The 20,755-nt window shown below is 45.5% G+C and overlaps 1 protein-coding gene across 1 annotated transcript in view; it reads right to left on the bottom strand.

Moving 5' to 3' along the window:
* ALDH5A1 (aldehyde dehydrogenase 5 family member A1) overlaps window positions 1-20,755 on the bottom strand; it is a 40,424-nt gene that overhangs the window by 13,066 nt on the left and 6,603 nt on the right. Inside the window, exons 2-8 of the mRNA XM_068116656.2 lie at window positions 18,415-18,628; window positions 8,174-8,257; window positions 7,808-7,978; window positions 4,383-4,499; window positions 1,994-2,137; window positions 1,301-1,444; window positions 1,008-1,163 (exon numbers count right to left, since the gene is read on the bottom strand). Coding sequence (XP_067972757.2) covers window positions 1,008-1,163; window positions 1,301-1,444; window positions 1,994-2,137; window positions 4,383-4,499; window positions 7,808-7,978; window positions 8,174-8,257; window positions 18,415-18,628 — 1,030 coding nt within the window. The remainder of the gene's footprint in view (window positions 1-1,007; window positions 1,164-1,300; window positions 1,445-1,993; window positions 2,138-4,382; window positions 4,500-7,807; window positions 7,979-8,173; window positions 8,258-18,414; window positions 18,629-20,755) is intronic.

The following is a 20,755-nucleotide window of genomic DNA, read 5'->3' as shown; positions in this document are numbered from 1 at the left end:
ATCCTCTCCCAACCGCTCCATCCTCTCCCAACCGCTCCATCCTCTCCCAACTGCTCCATCTTCCCCCAACTGCTCCATCTTCTCCCAACCGCTCCATCTTCTCCCAACTGCTCCATCTTCCCCCAACCGCTCCATCTTCCCCCACCCGCTCCATCTTCTCCCAACCGCTCTATCTTCTCCCAACCGCCCCATCCTCTCCCAAACGCCCCCATCCTCTCCCAAACGCCCCCATCCTCTCCCAAACGCCCCCATCCTCTCCCAAACGCCCCCATCCTCTCCCAAACGCCCCCACCCTCTCCCAAACGCCCCCACCCTCTCCCAAACGCCCAATCCTCTCCCAAACGCCCAATCCTCTCCCAAACGCCCAATCCTCTCCCAAACGCCCAATCCTCTCCCAACCGCCCCATCCTCTCCCAACCGCCCCATCCTCTCCCAACCGCCCAATCCTCTCCCAACCGCCCAATCCTCTCCCAACCGCTCCATCCTCTCCCAACCGCTCCATCCTCTCCCAACTGCTCCATCTTCCCCCAACCGCTCCATCTTCCCCCAACCGCTCCATCTTCCCCCAACCGCTCCATCTTCCCCCAACTGCTCCATCTTCTCCCAACCGCTCCATCTTCTCCCAACTGCTCCATCTTCCCCCAACCGCTCCATCTTCCCCCACCCGCTCCATCTTCTCCCAACCGCTCTATCTTCTCTCAACTGCTCCATCTTCTCCCAACTGCTCGACTTAACCCCCACCAACCTCTCCTGCCCCATCACCCCTCCATTCCAGCCTCCACCCTCTACCAACCATTCTCATGCTCCTCCGCACTCCATCAAACTTTTCTCCCACACCCATTGCTAGGATGTTCAGCAATGACTAACATAGTGATTGAAAATACTGTAATTGTGTTGACATGTCAGATAGGAAGCACGGTACAAAGGAAGCATGATGTGAAGTTACCAGCCTGTACATCTTAGCTGCATCATTTTTCTTTGCCCTCTCTCAATGAATGGTCGTTTACCTTTTCTAGAGCATGTGAGTTTATGAGAGGTCCCATCGTAGTTTCTGGTTCTGAACCCCTCCCCACTCTGAAGTCCGCCACAGCTTTGGACAGGCTACTGAGGAAGTCCTCTTGAACTCGTCGATGTATCAAGAACCGTTGACTGCAAACACATGTCTGGAGACAAGATACACGATTTAAGAAAAAAAAAGAAAAAAAAAGCTCCTCAATCCCTTGTCCCAGAGCATTTATCTATTCCTCGATACACATTCCTACATCCTACATTCTCAAAGTTTCACAGCTTAGTTTGTCACCTGTCCCGAGAAACGAAATTTGCTGGCAATGGCCCCCTTCACAGCAGCGCCCACATCAGCGGAGTCAAAAACGATGAATGGGGCAAGACCCCCGAGCTCCATCGAAACCCTTTTCACCCCTTGGGCTGCCAGCCTAAGCAGTTCCTGTTGAGTACAAGGTCGTCGAACAGTCAGCGGAATGTTCCTTTACCTTTAAAGAAAAATAATACATACTTCGACCCCTATCATCCCTTTACTCGCCCTTGTAGTTCCCGTGAGCTTCTCATTCCATCCCATAAGAAATGTACGGAGATCATTTCACAGGATCAGGTGCACTGATGAACTGCGATTACCTTGGATGTTAAACGATCGATCAATATGAAAAACTAATCAATCGTCATACTCTATCATTATTTCTGTTATTGGTCCCCTACCAGTTTCACCGGAGGGGACGATCCATCCAACCTGTGGTATTTCAGACATTTTTCCCGTACCCTTTAACATATTAAACTGAAACTTGGTACACGGCTTTATTATGATTAGTTACACAACAAGTTCGAGTTTCAGGGCGTTTCGTCAGTTTTTCAATGGAGTTATGCCCTTTTCGGAATTAGAAAGTATCACATCGGTAGCGGACATGTATTGCAAAGCGATTCTCGTTCTTGTTACACGAGTATTTATCATCATCATCATGGATTTTGTGATTACTGTCACCTTGCCGGTTGCCGTGGAACCAGTGAAGCTGATCTTCCGAACCAACGGGTGTCGGCAGAGCAAAACACCCATGGATGGTGCATTGGATCGGGAGCACGGCAACACACTCATCACTCCAGAAGGCAAGCCGGCAGCTTCAGCCAGCTGCAGGTGTTGGAGGGTTCAGATCAGAGGTACTTATGAAAGGTACTTTGGCTGGCCGTGTGGTATGGTCGTGAATAAACTTATTCCATGTGGATACAAAAAAAAAAAACAAGTCAACAGTCCAACCTGCATATTCTCATCAACTCAAACTGCTTGCAATTCTACAATCTCCTCATCCTGCCAGTCCACCATTTTGTGTTCTCAGCAAATAAACAGGAAGCACATGACAACCTCTGGTGGGAATACCGAAGAAGCTCTGCCCGGCTCAGTGTCCATGCCACATTCTCGCGGACACGGCCCTCCTAAGGTGTGCAGGCTTGGAGTTTGCCATGCGTGGTGAAAACACCCTTGGCTTGGTGCCCGCACTGAGTTTTCTAGTTGTGAATAAGGTACAGTCGTGCCCAAAAATATTGGCACCCTTGCACTTTTTTCAAATAATTCACCATTTCTTCCAGAAAATTGTTAAAAATTAAAAAATATTTTGGTATCCACATTTGTATTTCTTTGGTTTGCAGTGGAACAAAACAAAAAAAGCTGAAAAATTACTAAATCTTAGCTTATTCCGCACAGAAATCCGAAAATGGCCCGGACAATATTATTTGCACCTTTTAGAAGTTCTTAGAAATAATTAGATTTCAAGCAGGTGATTCTCCTTTACTTTGGAATTGAACTCTCCTGTGGTGATTTGCAGGTGCCTGCAATATAAAAATCACTCATTCAACCAGTTTGAATAGAGAAAAGGAGTCATTCTGCTGTTTTGTGTCACTGTGTGTTCCGCAATGACCATGGAGAAAAGAAAGAAAACCAGAGAATTGTCTGAGGAGGTCAGACACAGATTGTAGCCAAGCATGGAGAATCTCAAGGCTACAAATCCATCTCCAGAGACCTTGATGTTCCTGTGTCCACCATAAACAATGTTATCAGGTAGTTTAAGGCACATGGCACTGTAGCCAACCTTCCCTGGATGTGGCCGCAAGAGAAAACTTGATCGAAGATTGCAGCGAAGAATTGTTCGAATGGTGGAGAAAGCACCTCGATAAACTGCCAAACAGATTCAATGTGACCTTCAGACACAAGGTACGACAGTTTCAACTTGCACCATCCACCACCAACTCAAAGAAAGGGGGTTATATGGTAGGAGATCCAGGAAGACCCCACTGCTGAGAAAGCCTGACTGGAGTTTGCCAAAACACACCTGAACAAGCCAAAATCCTTCTGGAGCTTGTCCTTTGGACAGATGAGACCAAATTAGAGCTTTTTGGTAAAGCACATCATCTCTATGTTTACAGAAAACAAAATGAAGCCTTCAAAGAAAAGATCACCTTCCCTACAGTCAAACATGGAGGAGGTTCAGTGATGTTTTGGGGTTGCTGTGCTGCCTCTGTCACTGGGTACCTTGAACGTGTGCATGGCATCATGAAATCAGGAGATTACCAAGGCATTTTGGAGCGCAATGTTCAACCCAGTATCAGAAAGCTGGGTCTCCGTCGAAGGTCATGTTTCTTGTTGCAGGACAATGACCCCAAACACATCAAAAAGCACCCAGGAATGGTTCACACAAAACGCTGGACTGTTCTGAAGGTCAGAAAATGAGTCCAGATATAAATCCCATTGAACACCTGTGGGGAGATCTCAAAACAGCAGTTGGGAGAAGATAACCTTCAAATCTGGGAGAACTGGAGCAGTTTGCACAAGAAGAGTGGAACAAACTCCCAGTATAGAGGTGTAGGAAGCACATTCATGGCTATAGGAAGCGCTTCACTGCAGTTATTTTGTCCAAAGGCCGTGCTACCAAATATTAAGTCTTGGGTGTCAATAATTTTGTCAATGCCATTTGTTTTTATTTCCTCATTTAAAGGATATATTAAGTTCTGAAACAAAACAAAGGTTTTGTAACATTAACAGTGAAATAAAGAATTGTGGAGACAAATACTTTTGCCAATTTCAACTTATTTTTAGACAAAATTGTGAGTTACTTGAAAAAGGTGCAAGGGTGTCAATATTTTTGGCCACGACTGTATAAGAGTTTTCTTTTTCATGGCCTTGCACCAATTGCTATTTCATTACGACCTCTGCACCAAGAATAAACTACAATTAATTTGAGAAAGGTGCATAATGTAGGAGATGGGCAAAGTAGTTTGCAAAGCCAACATGAGCGAGGAGCCACCATTCATTATGGTTATACGACAGGTCAAGGTACACCGTACGAGTATCTAGTCTACAGCTCAGTCCAGAATGCAAGTACCCGAGCAAGAGCGAGGGCCGTGAACGGTGTATCTTCGGCAGGTTTGATTACCACTGTGCAACCAGCGGCCAGTGCCGCTCCAGCCTTCCTGGTTATCATGGCAGCCGGGAAGTTCCACTGTTTGGGACCGGGGATGGCAATAAGGATGGCGAGAGTTCAAATCCAAATCTAACATTACGAGTCCCTCACGAAACAAAATCCAAGTGACATACCATGCTATATGTAATGATGTTCTGTCTGTTATTGTATGAATGAATGAATGAATATGAATGAATGAATTCATTCATTCATATTCATACAATGACAGAATTGTCAGACAGAATTCATACAACAACAGACAGAATAATGTCTGTTATTGTAACATAAATAAATAAATGCTGCGTTCAGTGTCTTTGCAGGGCAGCTTGTATCTGCTTGGTACAGTCACTCCATCATGTCGCTCCATCGTCAGAATTTGGGAATGACAATGAAAAAGTATGGGGTTTGTTTTTGTTTTTTTGTTTTAATAAACATAGAAACAAATGCTGCATATAATAATATAATAATAATTCATTTATTTTGTATAGCGCTTTTCCAGAAGCCCAAAGGCGCTTTGACAGAGTGCAAAACATAATGCATAACAAAACATGAAAACAACAATTACAAAAAGACAAGAATCAATAGGGAAATATTTAAAGCAAAAGGAGGGAGAAGGAGAAGTGATAGTCAGGGGTTAAATGCTGTGGGTTGAATGTTGAATGCAGTGCTGAACAGGTGGGTCTTCTTGAGTGTGGTTTGAATGTGGTGAGTGAGGAGAAGTCTCTGATGGTGTGAGGTAGTGAGTTCCAGAGGGTGGGAGCAGTGATGGAGAAGGCCCTGTCCCCCCAGGATCTGAATTTGGTCCAGATGGGGGGGGGGGGGGGGTCAGGAGGTTGGTACCAGCAGAGCGGAGGTTGCGGGTGGGAGTGTGTCTGGAGAGGAGGTCAGCCAGGTAGGATGGGGCCAGGTTATGGAGGGCTTTGTAGGTCAAGAGGAGGATTTTGTACTGGATTCTCTGGGAGATGGGGAGCCAGTGAAGCTTGTAAAGGACGGGGGTGATGTGGTCACGGGTCCGGGAATGGGTGAGTAGACGGGCAGCGGAGTTCTGAATGTATTGGAGTTTATTGGTGATTGTTGAGGGTGAACCATAGAGGAGGCTGTTGCAGTAGTCCAGACGGGAGGTGATGAAGGCGTGGATGAGGGTTTCTGCAGCCGTGGAGGAGAGGGATGAGCGGAGACGGGCGATGTTTTTCAGGTGAAAGAAGGCTGTCTTTGTAATCTGTTTAGTGTATTTGTCGAAGGAGAGGGTTTGGTCAAAGATGACGCCAAGATTCCGGATGAGAGGGGAGGTGGATACTGGGATACCGTCGATGTTGAGGGCAAAGTTATGGGTGGATTTTGTGAGCGTTTTTGGGCCAGATGATTATTTCAGATTTATCACAGTTAAGTTTGAGGAAGTTGATTTGAAGCCAGGATTTTATTTCAGAGATGCAGTTTGTCAGGATAGAGTGGGTGTCAGTGGAGACGGACTTGGTGGAGATGAAAAGCTGGATGTCATCGGCGAAGCAGTGGAATTGGAGACCATGACGGCGGATTAAGTGACTGAGGGGGGACAGGTAAAGGATGAAGAGGAGGGGGCCAAGAACTGAACCTTGGGGGACACCTTGGGGGAGGGGAGCAGTGGGGGATTTGCAGTTATTGATGGAGATGAACTGGCGTCTGTCAGAGAGGTATGATTTAATCCAAGAGAGGGCAGTGCCGGTAACGTTAAAGGTGGATTCAAGTCGGGTGAGGAGGATGGTGTGATCGATGGTGTCAAAGGCAGCGCTGAGGTCGAGGAGGACGAGAATGTTGAGGTTGCCAGCGTCAGAGGAGAGGAGAAGGTCGTTGGTGATTTTGAGGAGAGCAGTTTCAGTACTGTGGTTGGAGCGGAATCCGGATTGGAATGTTTCATACAGGTTATTGGCAGAGAGGTGATGTTTGAGTTGAGCGGCTACAGCACGTTCCAAAACTTTTGACAGAAAGGGTAGGTTGGAGATGGGTCTGAAGTTGTTTAGGGTGTCAGGGTTTAGACCAGGTTTTTTTAGAATGGGGGTAACAGCAGCAATTTTGAGGGATGGTGGGACGATGCCTGTAGACAGGGAGGAGTTTATTGTTGCAATGCTAAGTGGAGAGAGAGCAGGGAGGGAGGCCTTGACAAAGCTGGAGGGGATGGGGTCAAGAGTGCAGGTGGCAGTTTTCAATCCTATGAGGAGTTCAGAGAGGTCAGTAGGGGAGACCGGGGAGAATTGAGACAGGGGAAGGCAGGATAAGGGGGGGCAGGTGGTTGGAGGGGGAGCGGGTGCGGCGGTGGTCAAGCTGTTGTAGATGTTGTCAATTTTGCGTTGGAAGAAAGAAAGGAAGGAGATGCAGTTGTCCACTGTGAATGACTGGGTGGTGGTGTCCAGGGGGCGGAGGAGTTTGTTTATTGTCGAGAAGAGTGCTTTTGGGTTTCCGGAGCCAGAGTGGATAATTTGAGAGTAGTAGGCGGAGCGGGCGTGGGAGAGGGCATCTTTGTAGTGTTGTAGGTGGTCCTTGTAGGCTTGGGAGTGAACTGTGAGACCTGTTTTATTGCGGAGTCTTTCAAGTTGGCGAGCACGAGTTTTCATCAGGCGGAGTTCAGGGGTAAACCAGGGAGCAGAACGGGTGAAAGAAACTGTTTTGGTTTTTACAGGCGCAAGCTGGTCAAAGCAGGAGGAGAGAGTGTGGTTGTAGTAGTCAGTGAGGTCGGAAGGGGTGTGGAGGTCAATGAAGGGAGAAGTGGACATTTTTTCAGAGAGGGTGGATGAGAATGAGGTCGGTGAAAGAGCGTTTAGCTTACGGAAGTTGATAGTGCGATAATGTCTTGGTGTTGGGGTGGGGATGTTGATGGTCATAGTGATGGCTAAGTGGTCAGAGAGGGTGAGGTCGGAGCCAGAGAGATGGTGCAAAAATTAATCCAGTGGAGCAGACAAGGTCCAAAATGTGACCATGGATATGCGTAGGAAAGTTGACATGGAGTGAGGTTAAAGCAGGTGAGTAAATCAGTGAAGTCAGTGGTTATTGTGGAGTCAGTGGAGTCCATGTGGATATTGAAATCACCAAGGAGGAGGATTGAGGGGGAGAGGGAACATAGCTGGGTCAGAAAGTAGGAGAAGTCAGACAGGAATAATGGGTGTGGTTTGGGAGGGCGGTAGACGACAGCCATGACTGACTGCGTGCGACCAGAGAGTTTAAAAGCCAGGTGTTCCACAAATATGGTAATACAACCACAATACAATAACTTCCTTCATAACTAAATATCTTCATGTTATTGAAAAATATAATCCAACTTATTTAGTTTCCAGTCATACGTTGTACAGAGTATGAAATATACAGTATAATAATACCGGCGTGATGAGGGCTGCCACGCCCAGTGGCTGGGGCACAGCAAACATAAGGCAGTCACTACGTGATGCTGGGATCACATGACCATAGGCCCGACGGCCCTCTTCGGCAAACCACTGCAGGAATCCGGCGGCGTAAGCTACCTCCGCACGGGACTCAAACAGAGGCTTTCCCTGATGGACGTGCAGAAAGGTGGATCATGTTTTTATGTAGAAATACAAGAGACGCATCAACAAACACAAAAAAATGATTACCTTAGTCATAACATAGCCCAATATGTCCTCATCCCCCTTACCTCCCCCTGATATTCACCCCATTTTGAAGTTGAAGCAAAGTTTAAAACAGCCATTAAACAAAGCAGGCCCTACACTCTCAGCTGTGATGAGTTCTGCCAACACGTCTTCATTCTCCATCATCAGGCTGTACCACCTCTGCAACACTCGCCCCCGCTCCTGTGATGCAGCCACATAGATCTTCTGTTAGTGCACAAAAACTGTTCAAGGTATCCCATTCCTGGTCTCGAGCCAATGCTCCGAGGATACATTCACCGCTACATCATAACTGAGCTGCCAGGATGATGAGCCAATTAATGGGACCATTTTAAGGAGTTGTGATGTGTGCGAATAAAGAAAGCACAGGTTATGTACAAGTATTGATATTGTTACGGTTGCGGATCTTCAACAGCCGATGCGTGCAGCGGGTCGGGAAGGGATGAGAGGTCTCCACGGCCGCCCGTTAATTTGGTCACGAATAAGAGTCCCAGATTCACCACCGCCGCGAATCAGCCTGTTAAAAGTGGCGGAGCAATCCGTTAGATTCACTTTGCGCAGCGAATCAGCCTGTTAAAAGTGGCGGAGCAATCCGTTAGACGATTCACTTTGCGCAGCGAATCAGCCTGTTAAAAGTGGCGGAGCAATCCGTTAGACGATTCACTTTGCGCAGCGAATCAGCCTGTTAAAAGTGGCGGAGCAATCCGTTAGACGATTCACTTTGCGCAGCGAATCAGCCTGTTAAAAGTGGCGGAGCAATCCGTTAGACGATTCACTTTGTCTTGCGCCTTAATTGTGCGGATCCCAAACAAACGAACTTTTTTTTTTCTTTCTTTTTTTAACGTTAAAGGCTCCAGTCACAGACCGTATCGTACTCAAAGCCAGGCCTTAAATGGAAAAAAAAGAACTGAAGAAATAGAGAAGGGAAGAGAAGGATAAGAAATAATCCAATAATATTTTGAGGAACTGGAAAACTTGTGTTTTTAAAAGGGTAAGGTCGTAAGTGTTTGGAAAAAAATGGGAAGGTAAAGAGTTCCAGAGTTTGGCAGTGGAGGGGAAGAAACAAACATCTTAACGGAGCACCCTCGAGTTACCAATGGCCACACAATAATCATGAGATGTAGCGGCTTGTCGAGTATCCCGTGGTCTCGCTAATGGCGGAGGGACACAAGCAGCAAGTTCTTGGGAGCAGAAAAAGAGTAATAGTTGTATAAAACAGAAAGAGCCAACGTTGCAGCATAATTCGAGCGGGTCGAGTTTTGAGGTCAGATTGGGAGAGTTGATAAGTCGGATTACTTTGGATTCAATTCTGTCCAGGAAGTATGTGGAGCTAGAACCGCCCCAGATGTGAGAGCAGTAACTCTATACAAGGATGAATCAATCCTTTATATAGTTGAAGCAACTGTTGAGAGAAGAAGAATCTTCGACATCTGAACAGGACTCTTAGTTTATTCGAGGCAGACCTTGCTATTTGTGTAATGTGTGGATTCCAGGATAAATTTGATGTTAGGGTAATACCTAGTAGGTTAACTGTATTGAGTGGTAAAATTGTAGAGCCTTCAAACGATATGGGAAAGTTTTGGACAGAGAAACAGGAAGAAATTGAGTTTTTGGAGCGTTGACCTCAACTCGATTACATTTTCTCCACTGAGAAACCATGTCCAATTCCAAACTTATAAGGTAGTCGTGATAAAAGTAGATATAGATCGAGTGAGGGAACATGGGGCAAATGGGAAAAACATGGAGGAATGTAATGTCGAGTCATCAGCATACGAGTGCATTTGGTTATTTGTAGAAGAAAGAAGGTCACTGATAAAAAGAAGGTAGAGTGTTGGTGACAGGACAGAAACCTGAGGGACACCGCTGTTGATATGGAAGGAGGGAGATGTTGAGCCATGGACAATTACAGAGATAGAGCTGTCACAGAGAAAGCTCGATATGAGAGAGCAGAGTGAAGGAGGAAAGCCCAAAGAGGGAACCTTGGATATCAGACCCTGATGCCAAACTCTTTTTTTTTTTTTGTTGTTGTTGTTTGTTTGGATACTGCATCGAGGCTCGTGAAAGAGCTAACATTTATTTCACAAACAAATCAACAAGACAAACAAAATATACAAAAAGAGGGAGTGGAAGACAAGATGGGGAGAGAAGGAGAAGCACACAATCACAACATTTGAGAGCAGGGAGAAGTGTGGGAGGGAGAGGGCTTGGGGGCAGGAGGCGTGGGAAGGGGGGGAGGGGAGAGGTATAAAACACAAGGGGACCGAAATTAGCGGGGGTAGAAAAGATCAAGGTTTTGGATGGGGGAGGATAAGAGATGGTGGTGAACAGCTGTTTTAAAGACCTGGAGGGTGGAGTGGGATTGAAGAGAGTGAGGGAGTTTGTTCCAGAGGCGGGAGAAAAGAGGAATGAAGGAGTGAAGGTGAGCAGAGAGTCTTGATTTTGGCAGTTTTACCATAAGAGGGTTGCAGGCAGATCTTGTGCGACCTGTAGGAATATTTGGAGGACAGAGCCCAGAGAGAGCTGGGGGGGGGGGGGGGGCAAGGCCAGAGAGGAGTCGGTAGAAGACGGAAAGACCACCAACCTGCCTGCGGTGAGTGAGTGAGTGAAAGGCCCTTGGAGTTAGCTTCATCGCGGGAGATTCCAATGATTCTGAACGCTTTGGTTTCAACAGCGTGAAGACGAGCTCGGTGTGAGGCAGGAGCACCAGACCAGAGGGGAGAGCAGTATTCCATAGAGCTGCGGATGAAAGCCTTGTATGTGGTGAGGAGCTCAGGTGTGCCAAGGAAGGGCTTCGCACGCCGGAGGATGCCCAGTCGGCGACTGGCTTTGGAGGCCAGATTTGAAATGTGGTTTTCCCAGGAAAGATCATGGCAAATAGTGAGACCCAAAAGCTTGAGTGACAGAACTTCTTGGAGAGGATTTTTCAGAAAGTGGATGGGAGGGTTTTCCAGTCGGTCTTTTCGGAGAGACATCTCGTAAGAGTGTGAGATTTATCAGGATTGAAAGACATGTTCCATTTGTTTGCCCAGTCTGTGATTTTGTCCAGGTCTGCATATCTCTGTCAAAGGCTTTTGAGATATCAAGGCCTACAACAAAGGATTCCCCAAAGTCTCTCAGAGAAGAGGCCCAGACGTTCGTAATGTAAGAAAGGATATCACCGGCAGATCTTGCCTAGGAAAGCCATATTGATGGTGAGATAGAAGACTGAGAGATTCAAGATGCTTGAGGAATTGACAAGATGTTCAAAGACTTTGTTAATAGTAGAAGTCAGAGCAATAGGACGGTAGTTGGAATGGTTTGAACGATCACCCTTCTTTAAAATAGGCTGTAGTACGGTATGTTTCCAGGAAAGAGGAAAAGTTTGGTGTTTTTAATCAAAAACAAAACAAATGAGCAACCACGGGAGCAAGTTCTGAGGCACACTTCTTCAATTCACGAGGAGGAATGCCATCTTGTCCGTATTTCTTGCTTGTGTCCAGAGAGAGGAGTACTTTTTAACTGCATGAAAAGAGATTCTAGGGAAGGGCATAGGATTGGTAAGGGGTCATTCAGGGGGTGTTGGAATGTTGGAGTCATCCAGTGTGGAATTAGAGGAGAAAAGAGAACTGGAAAGAATTGCTTTATCAGTCGGAGAGACAGTTACGGCATCATTGGAACGGAAAAATGAAAGAAAGTTAGAGAAATGGAAGTCGTTGAAGATACTTCTGGCTAAAGACCAGAAAGATGCATTAGTGGAAGAACATGAGAGGTTGTTACACTTCCTTTGGACAAAGGAATGCTTTGCCTCATGAATAACATGTTTGCAATGATTTTGGGCCGAGATGAAGGCTGAATGCGAGTCGGAGGAAGAAAACTTTTTCCAGGTCCGATATGCCATGTCCCTTGCACAATGACGAGAGAGCAAAGATGGTTGCACCACGCACCAGGAAGTGGAAGAGAAAGTCTTAAAGAAGAAGGGGGATATAAGCCTCCATTTCTGTAACAATAACTTCAGCCACACACTCTCCAGAGACAGAGGCATCACTTAAGGAACCCCGACGACCATGAATCCCACGTTCCCGTCGGGTTGGCCGGAGGTAAGTCCCTGGCCCAAGTTTCGTCCAAACCGGCCAGGGCAAGTCCCTCACAAACACACACCAATAATACATGAGCACTTGAGTGCCCTCTTTATTTTAAAGTTCAAATATGGTAACCGAACTTTCGAGGGCTGCTGGGGTAAGTCTTTCACGAGTGCACATTGCTGGTGAATCGAAGCCATTGTCTGCAGACGGGAGACATGTCTGGATGGATGAAAAGGTCTGGATCGGGGAACACCAAATGGTGGAATAGGGGAGGGATGGGGTTAAAGGTTGAACTCTGATGGGATGAAGCCTCAGAGAGGAAGGATCTCAACAGGTCAGCGCTGTTCTCGCACGTGTCGCCGTTTTGGGCTCGGAGGTGCAAGGTGCAGTCGGTGGGGGATTCGGATTTGCTGTTGCGGGGAGCAGGAACGAGTGACGTCGAGGCCACGCCCTCAAACCGCCACAATATAATTTTGAATTTAATTTAACTACATCATCATTGGCCGTGATCATTAAAAAAAAAACGAAGCAGCCTTTGTTCAACAAGAGGTCCAATTTGGTCTCCGTGTCAAGTTTGGTGTCAATTGGCCCAGTAGTTTGGGTGTGATAGGTGTTTCAATTGGGTGTGATAGGTGTTTCAATTGGGTGTGATTGGTGTTTCAATTGGGTGTGATTGGTGTTTCAATTGGGTGTGATTGGTGTTTCAATTGGGTGTGATTGGTGTTTCAATTGGGTGTGATTGGTGTTTCAATTGGGTGTGATTGGTGTTTCAATTGGGTGTGATTGGTGTTTCAATTGGGTGTGATTGGTGTTTCAATTGGGTGTGATAGGTGTTTCAATTGGGTGTGATAGGTGTTTCAATTGGGTGTGATTGGTGTTTCAATTGGGTCTGATTGGTGTTTCAATTGGGTGTGATTGGTGTTTCAATTGGGTGTGATTGGTGTTTCAATTGGGTGTGATTGGTGTTTCAATTGGATGTGATTGGTGTTTCAATTGGGTGTGATTGGTGTTTCAATTGGGTGTGATTGGTGTTTCAATTGGGTGTGATTGGTGTTTCAATTGGGTGTGATTGGTGTTTCAATTGGGTCTGATTGGTGTTTCAATTGGGTCTGATTGGTGTTTCAATTGGGTGTGATTGGTGTTTCAATTGGGTGTGATTGGTGTTTCAATTGGGGGTGATTGGTGTTTCAATTGGGTGTGATTGGTGTTTCAATTGGGTCTGATTGGTGTTTCAATTGGGTCTGATTGGTGTTTCAATTGGGTCTGATTGGTGTTTCAATTGGGTGTGATTGGTGTTTCAATTGGGTGTGATTGGTGTTTCAATTGGGTGTGATTGGTGTTTCAATTGGGTGTGATTGGTGTTTCAATTGGGTGTGATTGGTGTTTCAATTGGGTCTGATTGGTGTTTCAATTGGGTGTGATTGGTGTTTCAATTGGGTCTGATTGGTGTTTCAATTGGGTGTGATTGGTGTTTCAGTTGGCTCTGATTGGTGTTTCAAATTATCAATGGGCTCAATCACCCAACCTACCAAACTAAATCTCATCCAAATCCGTCCACAACTTTTTGAGATATCCTGTTAACAGACAGACAGACAAACAAACGAGGGATGCTCCACGCATGGCTTGCGGACTTCCTCTCCGGTCGCAGTCAACGTGTGGCCCTGAATAGAAGTCTCTCATCTTCACTTCCTGTCCACGTTGGGTGTTCTCTGTCCAGGCTGGGTGCCCTCAAATATGGTCATGGTCAAATATGGTCAAATATGGCCTCAAATCATAGGATCATGCGTAGGACAACATAGGATCATACATAGGACAACATAGGATCCTGCCATCACAGAACATAGGATCATACATCGGCCAACATAGGATCATGCCATCACACAACATAGGATCATGCCATCACAGAACATAGGATCATGCCATCACAGAACATAGGATCATACATAGGACAACATAGGATCCTGCCATCACACAACATAGGATCATGCCATCACAGAACATAGGATCATACATAAGCCAACATAAGATCATGCCATCACAGAACATAGGATCATACATAGGCACCATGGCCAAATTCCAGCACGTATACTGATGAATCGCCCGACATGCGAAACACTGGAATGGCGGTTTATAGCTGGATCAGCATTTTAACCCAGGTTCGACAGCACAGTGGTAAGTATGCACACCTCTAGGCTATCCTGCCATCACGCAACATAGGATCATACATAGGATCATACATAGACCAACAGAGGATCATGCCATCACAGAACATAGGATCATACATAGGACAACATAGGATCATGCCATCACAGAACATAGGATCATGCCATCACAGAACATAGGATCATACATAGGACAACATAGGATCCTGCCATCACACAACATAGGATCATGCCATCACAGAACATAGGATCATACATAGGACAACATAGGATCATGCCATCACAGAACATAGGATCATACATAGGACAACATAGGATCATGCCATCACAGAACATAGGATCATGCCATCACAGAACATAGGATCATACATAGGACAACATAGGATCCTGCCATCACACAACATAGGATCATACATAAGCCAACATAAGATCATGCCATCACAGAACATAGGATCATACATAGGCACCATGGCCAAATTCCAGCACGTATACTGATGAATCGCCCGACATGCGAAACACTGGAATGGCGGTTTATAGCTGGATCAGCATTCTAACCCAGGTTCGACAGCACAGTGGTAAGTATGCACACCTCTAGGCTATCCTGCCATCACGCAACATAGGATCATACATAGGATCATACATAGACCAACAGAGGATCATGCCATCACAGAACATAGGATCATACATAGGACAACATAGGATCATGCATAGGACAACATAGGATCATACATAGGACAACATAGGATCCTGCCATCACAGAACATAGGATCATACATAGGCCAACATAGGATCATGCCATCACAGAACATAGGATCATGCCATCACAGAACATAGGATCATACATAGGACAACATAGGATCCTGCCATCACACAACATAGGATCATGCCATCACAGAACATAGGATCATACATAGGCCAACATAAGATCATGCCATCACAGAACATAGGATCATACATAGGCCAACAAAGGATCCAGCCATCATGCAACATAGGATCATACATAGAACAACATAAGATCATACATAGGCCAACATAGGATCCTGCCATCACGCAACATAGGATCATACATAGAACAACATAGGATCCTGCCATCACGCAACATAGGATCATACATAGGCCAACATAGGATCCTGCCATCATGCAACATAGGATCATACATAGGATCATACATAGAACACAGGATCATGCAATCACAGAAAAAAGGGTCATACATAGGATCATACATAGGACAACATAGGATCATACATAGAACAACATAGGATCATGCAATCACAGGAAAAGGGTCATACATAGGATCATACATAGGACAACATAGGATCATACATAGGATCATACATAGGACAACATAGGATCATACATAGGATCATACATAGAACAACATAGGATCCTGCCATCACACAACTAGGATAAACAGGGTGGCGACAACTAACTATTGTTGTTTCACAATTGAATGTGACAATGTGAACTTCTAAGTGGGCTGGCAGGATGGCCTATAGGTACGCACACTCGCCTCTGAGGTGTCCAGCCTGGGTTAGAATCCTACAGGTACGCACACTCGCCTCTGAGGTGTCTAGCCTGGGTTAGAATCCTACAGGTACGCACACTCGCCTCTGAGGTGTCTAGCCTGGGTTAGAATCCTCAGGTATGCACACTCGCCTCTGAGCTGTCTAGCCTGGGTTAGAATCCTACAGGTACGCACACTCGCCTCTGAGGTGTCTAGCCTGGGTTAGAATCCTACAGGTACGCACACTCGCCTCTGAGGTGTCTAGCCTGGGTTAGAATCCTACAGGTACGCACACTCGCCTCTGAGCTGTCTAGCCTGGGTTAGAATCCTACAGGTACGCACACTCGCCTCTGAGCTGTCTAGCCTGGGTTAGAATCCTACAGGTACGCACACTCGCCTCTGAGGTGTCTAGCCTGGGTTAGAATCCTACAGGTACGCACACTCGCCTCTGAGGTGTCTAGCCTGGGTTAGAATCCTACAGGTACGCACACTCGCCTCTGAGCTGTCTAGCCTGGGTTAGAATCCTACAGGTACGCACACTCGCCTCTGAGGTGTCTAGCCTGGGTTAGAATCCTACAGGTACGCACACTCGCCTCTGAGCTGTCTAGCCTGGGTTAGAATCCTACAGGTACGCACACTCGCCTCTGAGGTGTCTAGCCTGGGTTAGAATCCTACAGGTACGCACACTCGCCTCTGAGCTGTCTAGCCTAGGTTAGAATCCCGACCCAGCTATAAACTGTCAGTTTGTTGTTTCACAAGCAGGGCGATTCATCAATGTGCATGCCATCCCTCGGATGGACGTTAAACTGGGAACCCCGTCTGACAGCATGGGTTGGTGGACGTTAAAGATCCCATGGTGTCCTTCGCAAAGAGTGGGCGAGTATCGCCGGCACCATGACCAAATTCCAAATTCTTGCCCTAACTAGGCAAATGTCAGGCCTGGCCAGGCCGGTTCGAGAAAGACTTGGGCCAAGCTTCCCCCAGCCGACCCCACAAGGTGGGATAATAGAGGTCGTTAAAGAACAACAAAAAAGTGAACAATTAAGCAGATGCTTGTTTTATGCATAATATAGATAAATTATTTTATATATGTTTAGCCATGCATTGTTGGTGCCCCAAACCTTTTTCATAATATATTGTTGAGGTTTTGAGATTGTACATATAACATCATTAAAGGTTAAAGGTTTGCCCCCCATAGTTAGTCCACAAGCAACACGTAGGCCCATTAGAATTAGTTATGTCATAGTATGTGTAAGAGTAGGCCATTTCCCTAGTGACATCTACGTTGTGTAAAGAATTGAGCTTAGGCCTTTTCATTTTGCGGCCACCCTTCATTTTAATCAATGGGCAAACTCGATCCCGCGCCCCATTTTGGCTGATCCCTCCGTGTGTGGTGCTTTGGCTGCCAGCAGCATTAGCTGCCCTTTGCTCGCTCAAACCAGTCGGGTAACCACGAGATAGGCCTGAAAAGAGGGAGGAGCGCGAGGGTCGGGGTGTGGCCACGACAAGCAACACGTCAGAGGCGGTGACGGTAAGAGCAACAGCCAACCAGGGCTCGGAGGGCATGGCATGATAGAGCGTGGCAAGAAACGTCTGGTGAGTTCCAGAGGGTTCACTGGGCAAGGCTATATAAGCCAGCACACAAAGCCCTTGAACAGGACTGCCCTTATAAGGACTGGCCAGAAGGACTTATGAGAAGGACTCGCATGCATACGCAGTTACGAGAAGGGAGAGGCAGGCGCTCGAATTGCAGGAGAACTGTATTGAGAGGACTGAAGCCAAGCCCTTGTTGGAGCACTCAGAGGACCGGTGTGCACACGACAGTTGAGGCCATTGATTGAGAAGCGCATTGTTCGCGTTTATTGAACTGTCCGCTTATTACGTACGCGGCTGAGCCGCAAGTGTAACCGCCAAAGCCAGCCCCACCGTTCGCCCTGTAATAATCCCGTGCGAGCCAAACGACACATGGAGAGCTCCTGCCGTCTGTTCATCTACTTCGCGGTGCGAGTTGGGGACCGGAGAGCGAGCTGCCTGGACGTCATTCCTGGACGTGCTGACCTGGTCAACTGCAAACCCCGTGTGAGTGTGTCTGAGAGTGAACGGGCCCGTTTGTCTTGGGATAAGTTAAGACTGTTTAAGACTGCACTGTGTATTCTTCTTCTTCTTATTGTACAAAGTGTAAATAAATCTGTTATTCCTTTTCTTTCCAAACTCGACCGTTTCAGTGATTTCCTCCATTGGGTAAGCGTGGCACAATTACGGACCGCTTGGATCGGGTTTAGTCCTTGATAACGGCTTGGGTCATGGGTTCGCTACCGCTCGGCGTATCCACCAACACCCGTGATTCTGGCGGAGCTTATTTCCTCATTTCTGGGCGGCACGAGTACTTAGATATTAGTGATTAGTCCTACGACCCTACTTCGCGCTGTCCAGGAGTGACGTCATAGGTCCCGGGTCCCGTCGGCTAGTCAAAGACAAGGGGACTAATCCCCCCTTGGTAAAGGGGAAAGGCCGGCGCTGAGATCCGCAACAATATAATGAAAAGAAACTTTTGTTCAACAGTGCAAAGAAAATGAAATAATCATTGGATGTTTTAATGTAAAACTTGCGTACCTTCGCAGTTGTCTTGCTCCAAGTCTGGAAGGCCTCATGTGCCCCCAAAACGGCTGCTTCCGCCTCAGGTGAACCACAATTGGCCACCGACCCCAGGGTACGGCCCCAGCCAGGATCCAAGACCTCAAAACGGTCCCCACCTTTAGCCTCGCACCAACATCCAGCCACATGGGCCTCAGGGCCCACCAGGGTGGCCCATGAAAATGATGAACATCTGGAAAGCCAGCGTGGGGAAGCTCGTCAGTGGAATAATGTTAGGAGTGAGGAGTTTTGGGAAATAAGCCTCGTCAAGGAGAAAAATAAGAGATTTTATGGAAGCAGAAGAATGAATGAATGAATGAATGGGTTGTTCCTGATGGAATAATAAACAGACCAAGGCATTTTAAGATACATTTTGGAAGCGTTAGACCATTGAGACCTTTAGACCCATAAGAACTCAAACTACTATGGAATGTACCATTTAGACCAGAGGACCACCTAGACTAGTGGATGCACATCACACAAACATCTTGCAAAACACAGACTACTTTTTTCAGCAAATAATGTGCAATGTTGACCCACCCAGTGGGCAGCTACTCTGCTAGTTATGTATGAAATGAAAATAAACTCTGTTTTGCATAGATTAGGCCAAGTAAATTAAATTATTAGTTTCTTGTCCCCATACTCTCCCTTTTTGATGGTCACCTGCTTTTATTAACATCTACTATTTTCTGTGTAGAACATTAAAAAAATTAATTATTTTATTTTTGTCGCAGGAGGCTGGAACCCAGATGGGTAATTATTTTGTGGTTCCTAGAGGCCAAGAAATTGGACTCGGCCAAGAAATTGGACTCGTCCAAGTATGCTACTCTTCCAAGTACGGTGCATGTATCTGATACTGGTTCAGTACGTACAAGCATACAGTAGAGCAGACAGTGCCACCACTGCAGTATACATTGACCTATTGGGTATATGACCAACGTCCTTTTTAATGGTATCATGTGATGTTGTTGTTGTTGTTGTTGTGTAGCCCCAGAACGTTCTCTCGAACAAGCAAGGAAACAGCTGAACGATCTCCGAGGAGCGACCCAGAGATCCACCACATTCAGGATGGTGTACCCCCACCTTCACAAAATCAGGGCCACAACAGAGTTAGAGAGGGAAAGACAGAAGAGACAGGAGGGAAAGGGCCGGTCCATGGGGATCGATCGGCACTCTGACCGTGACGGCCTGGCGAATCCGGGCAGCAGAGCAGAATAGGAGAAGATTTCGACCCCCGACTTTCGTTGGGGGTACAACCATCGCGAAGGGGCATTAACGATAGTTGGTGTGATGTGTGTTGGTGGTAGTGCTGGTCTTTGGTATGGCAGACTTCAACATGTGGCGGCCATCTTGGAAAAAATAAAATAAATAAAAAACCTGTAAAATATCGAATATTAATGGTGTCCCTCATTTTTTTTGAAAAGCCTGAATGTGAAACTAATAATTTATTTATTTTATTTGGCCTTATGTATCCAAGTGATAAGAAGTATATTTATTTTGAACGATGTAAAGAAAAAATAAAATAATAAAAAACCTGTAAAATATCAAATATTAATGGTGTCCCTCATTTTTTTTGAAAAGCCTGAATGTGAAACCAATAATTTATTTATTTTACTTGGCCTTATGTATCCAAGTGATAAGAAGTATATTTATTTTGAACGATGTAAAGAAAAAATAAAAAAATAAAAAGCCTGTAAAATATCAAATATTAATTGAGTCCCTCATTTTTTTTGAAAAGCCTGAATGTGAAACTAATAATTTATTTATTTTACTTGGCCTTATGTATCCAAGTGATAAGAAGTATATTTATTTTGAACGATGTAAAAAAAAAAAAAAAAAAAAAAAGCCTGTAAAATATCAAAAACTAATGGTGTCCCTCATTTTTTTTGAATAGCCTGAATGTGAAACCAATAATTTATTTATTTTATTTGGCCTTATGTATCCAAGTGATAAGAAGCATATTTATTTTGAACGATGTAAAGAAAAAATAAAATAATAAAAAAACCTGTAAAATATCAAATATTAATGGAGTCCCTCATTTTTTTTTGAAAAGCCTGAATGTGAAACCAATAATTTATTTATTTTATTTGGCCTTATGTATCCAAGTGATAAGAAGCATATTTATTTTGAACGATGTAAAGAAAAAATAAAATAATAAAAAAACCTGGAAAATATCAAATATTAATGGAGTCCCTCATTTTTTTTTGAAAAGCCTGAATGTGAAACCAATAATTTATTTATTTTATTTGGCCTTATGTATCCAAGTGATAAGAAGCATATTTATTTTGAACGATGTAAAGAAAAAATAAAATAATAAAAA

This window comes from Myxine glutinosa, chromosome 5 (assembly GCF_964187855.1).
Source record: "Myxine glutinosa chromosome 5, kmMyxGlut1.1, whole genome shotgun sequence".
NCBI lineage: Eukaryota > Metazoa > Chordata > Myxini > Myxiniformes > Myxinidae > Myxine > Myxine glutinosa.
Note: the sequence above shows the minus strand (reverse complement) of the source record. Positions and strands in the feature narration are given on the sequence as shown.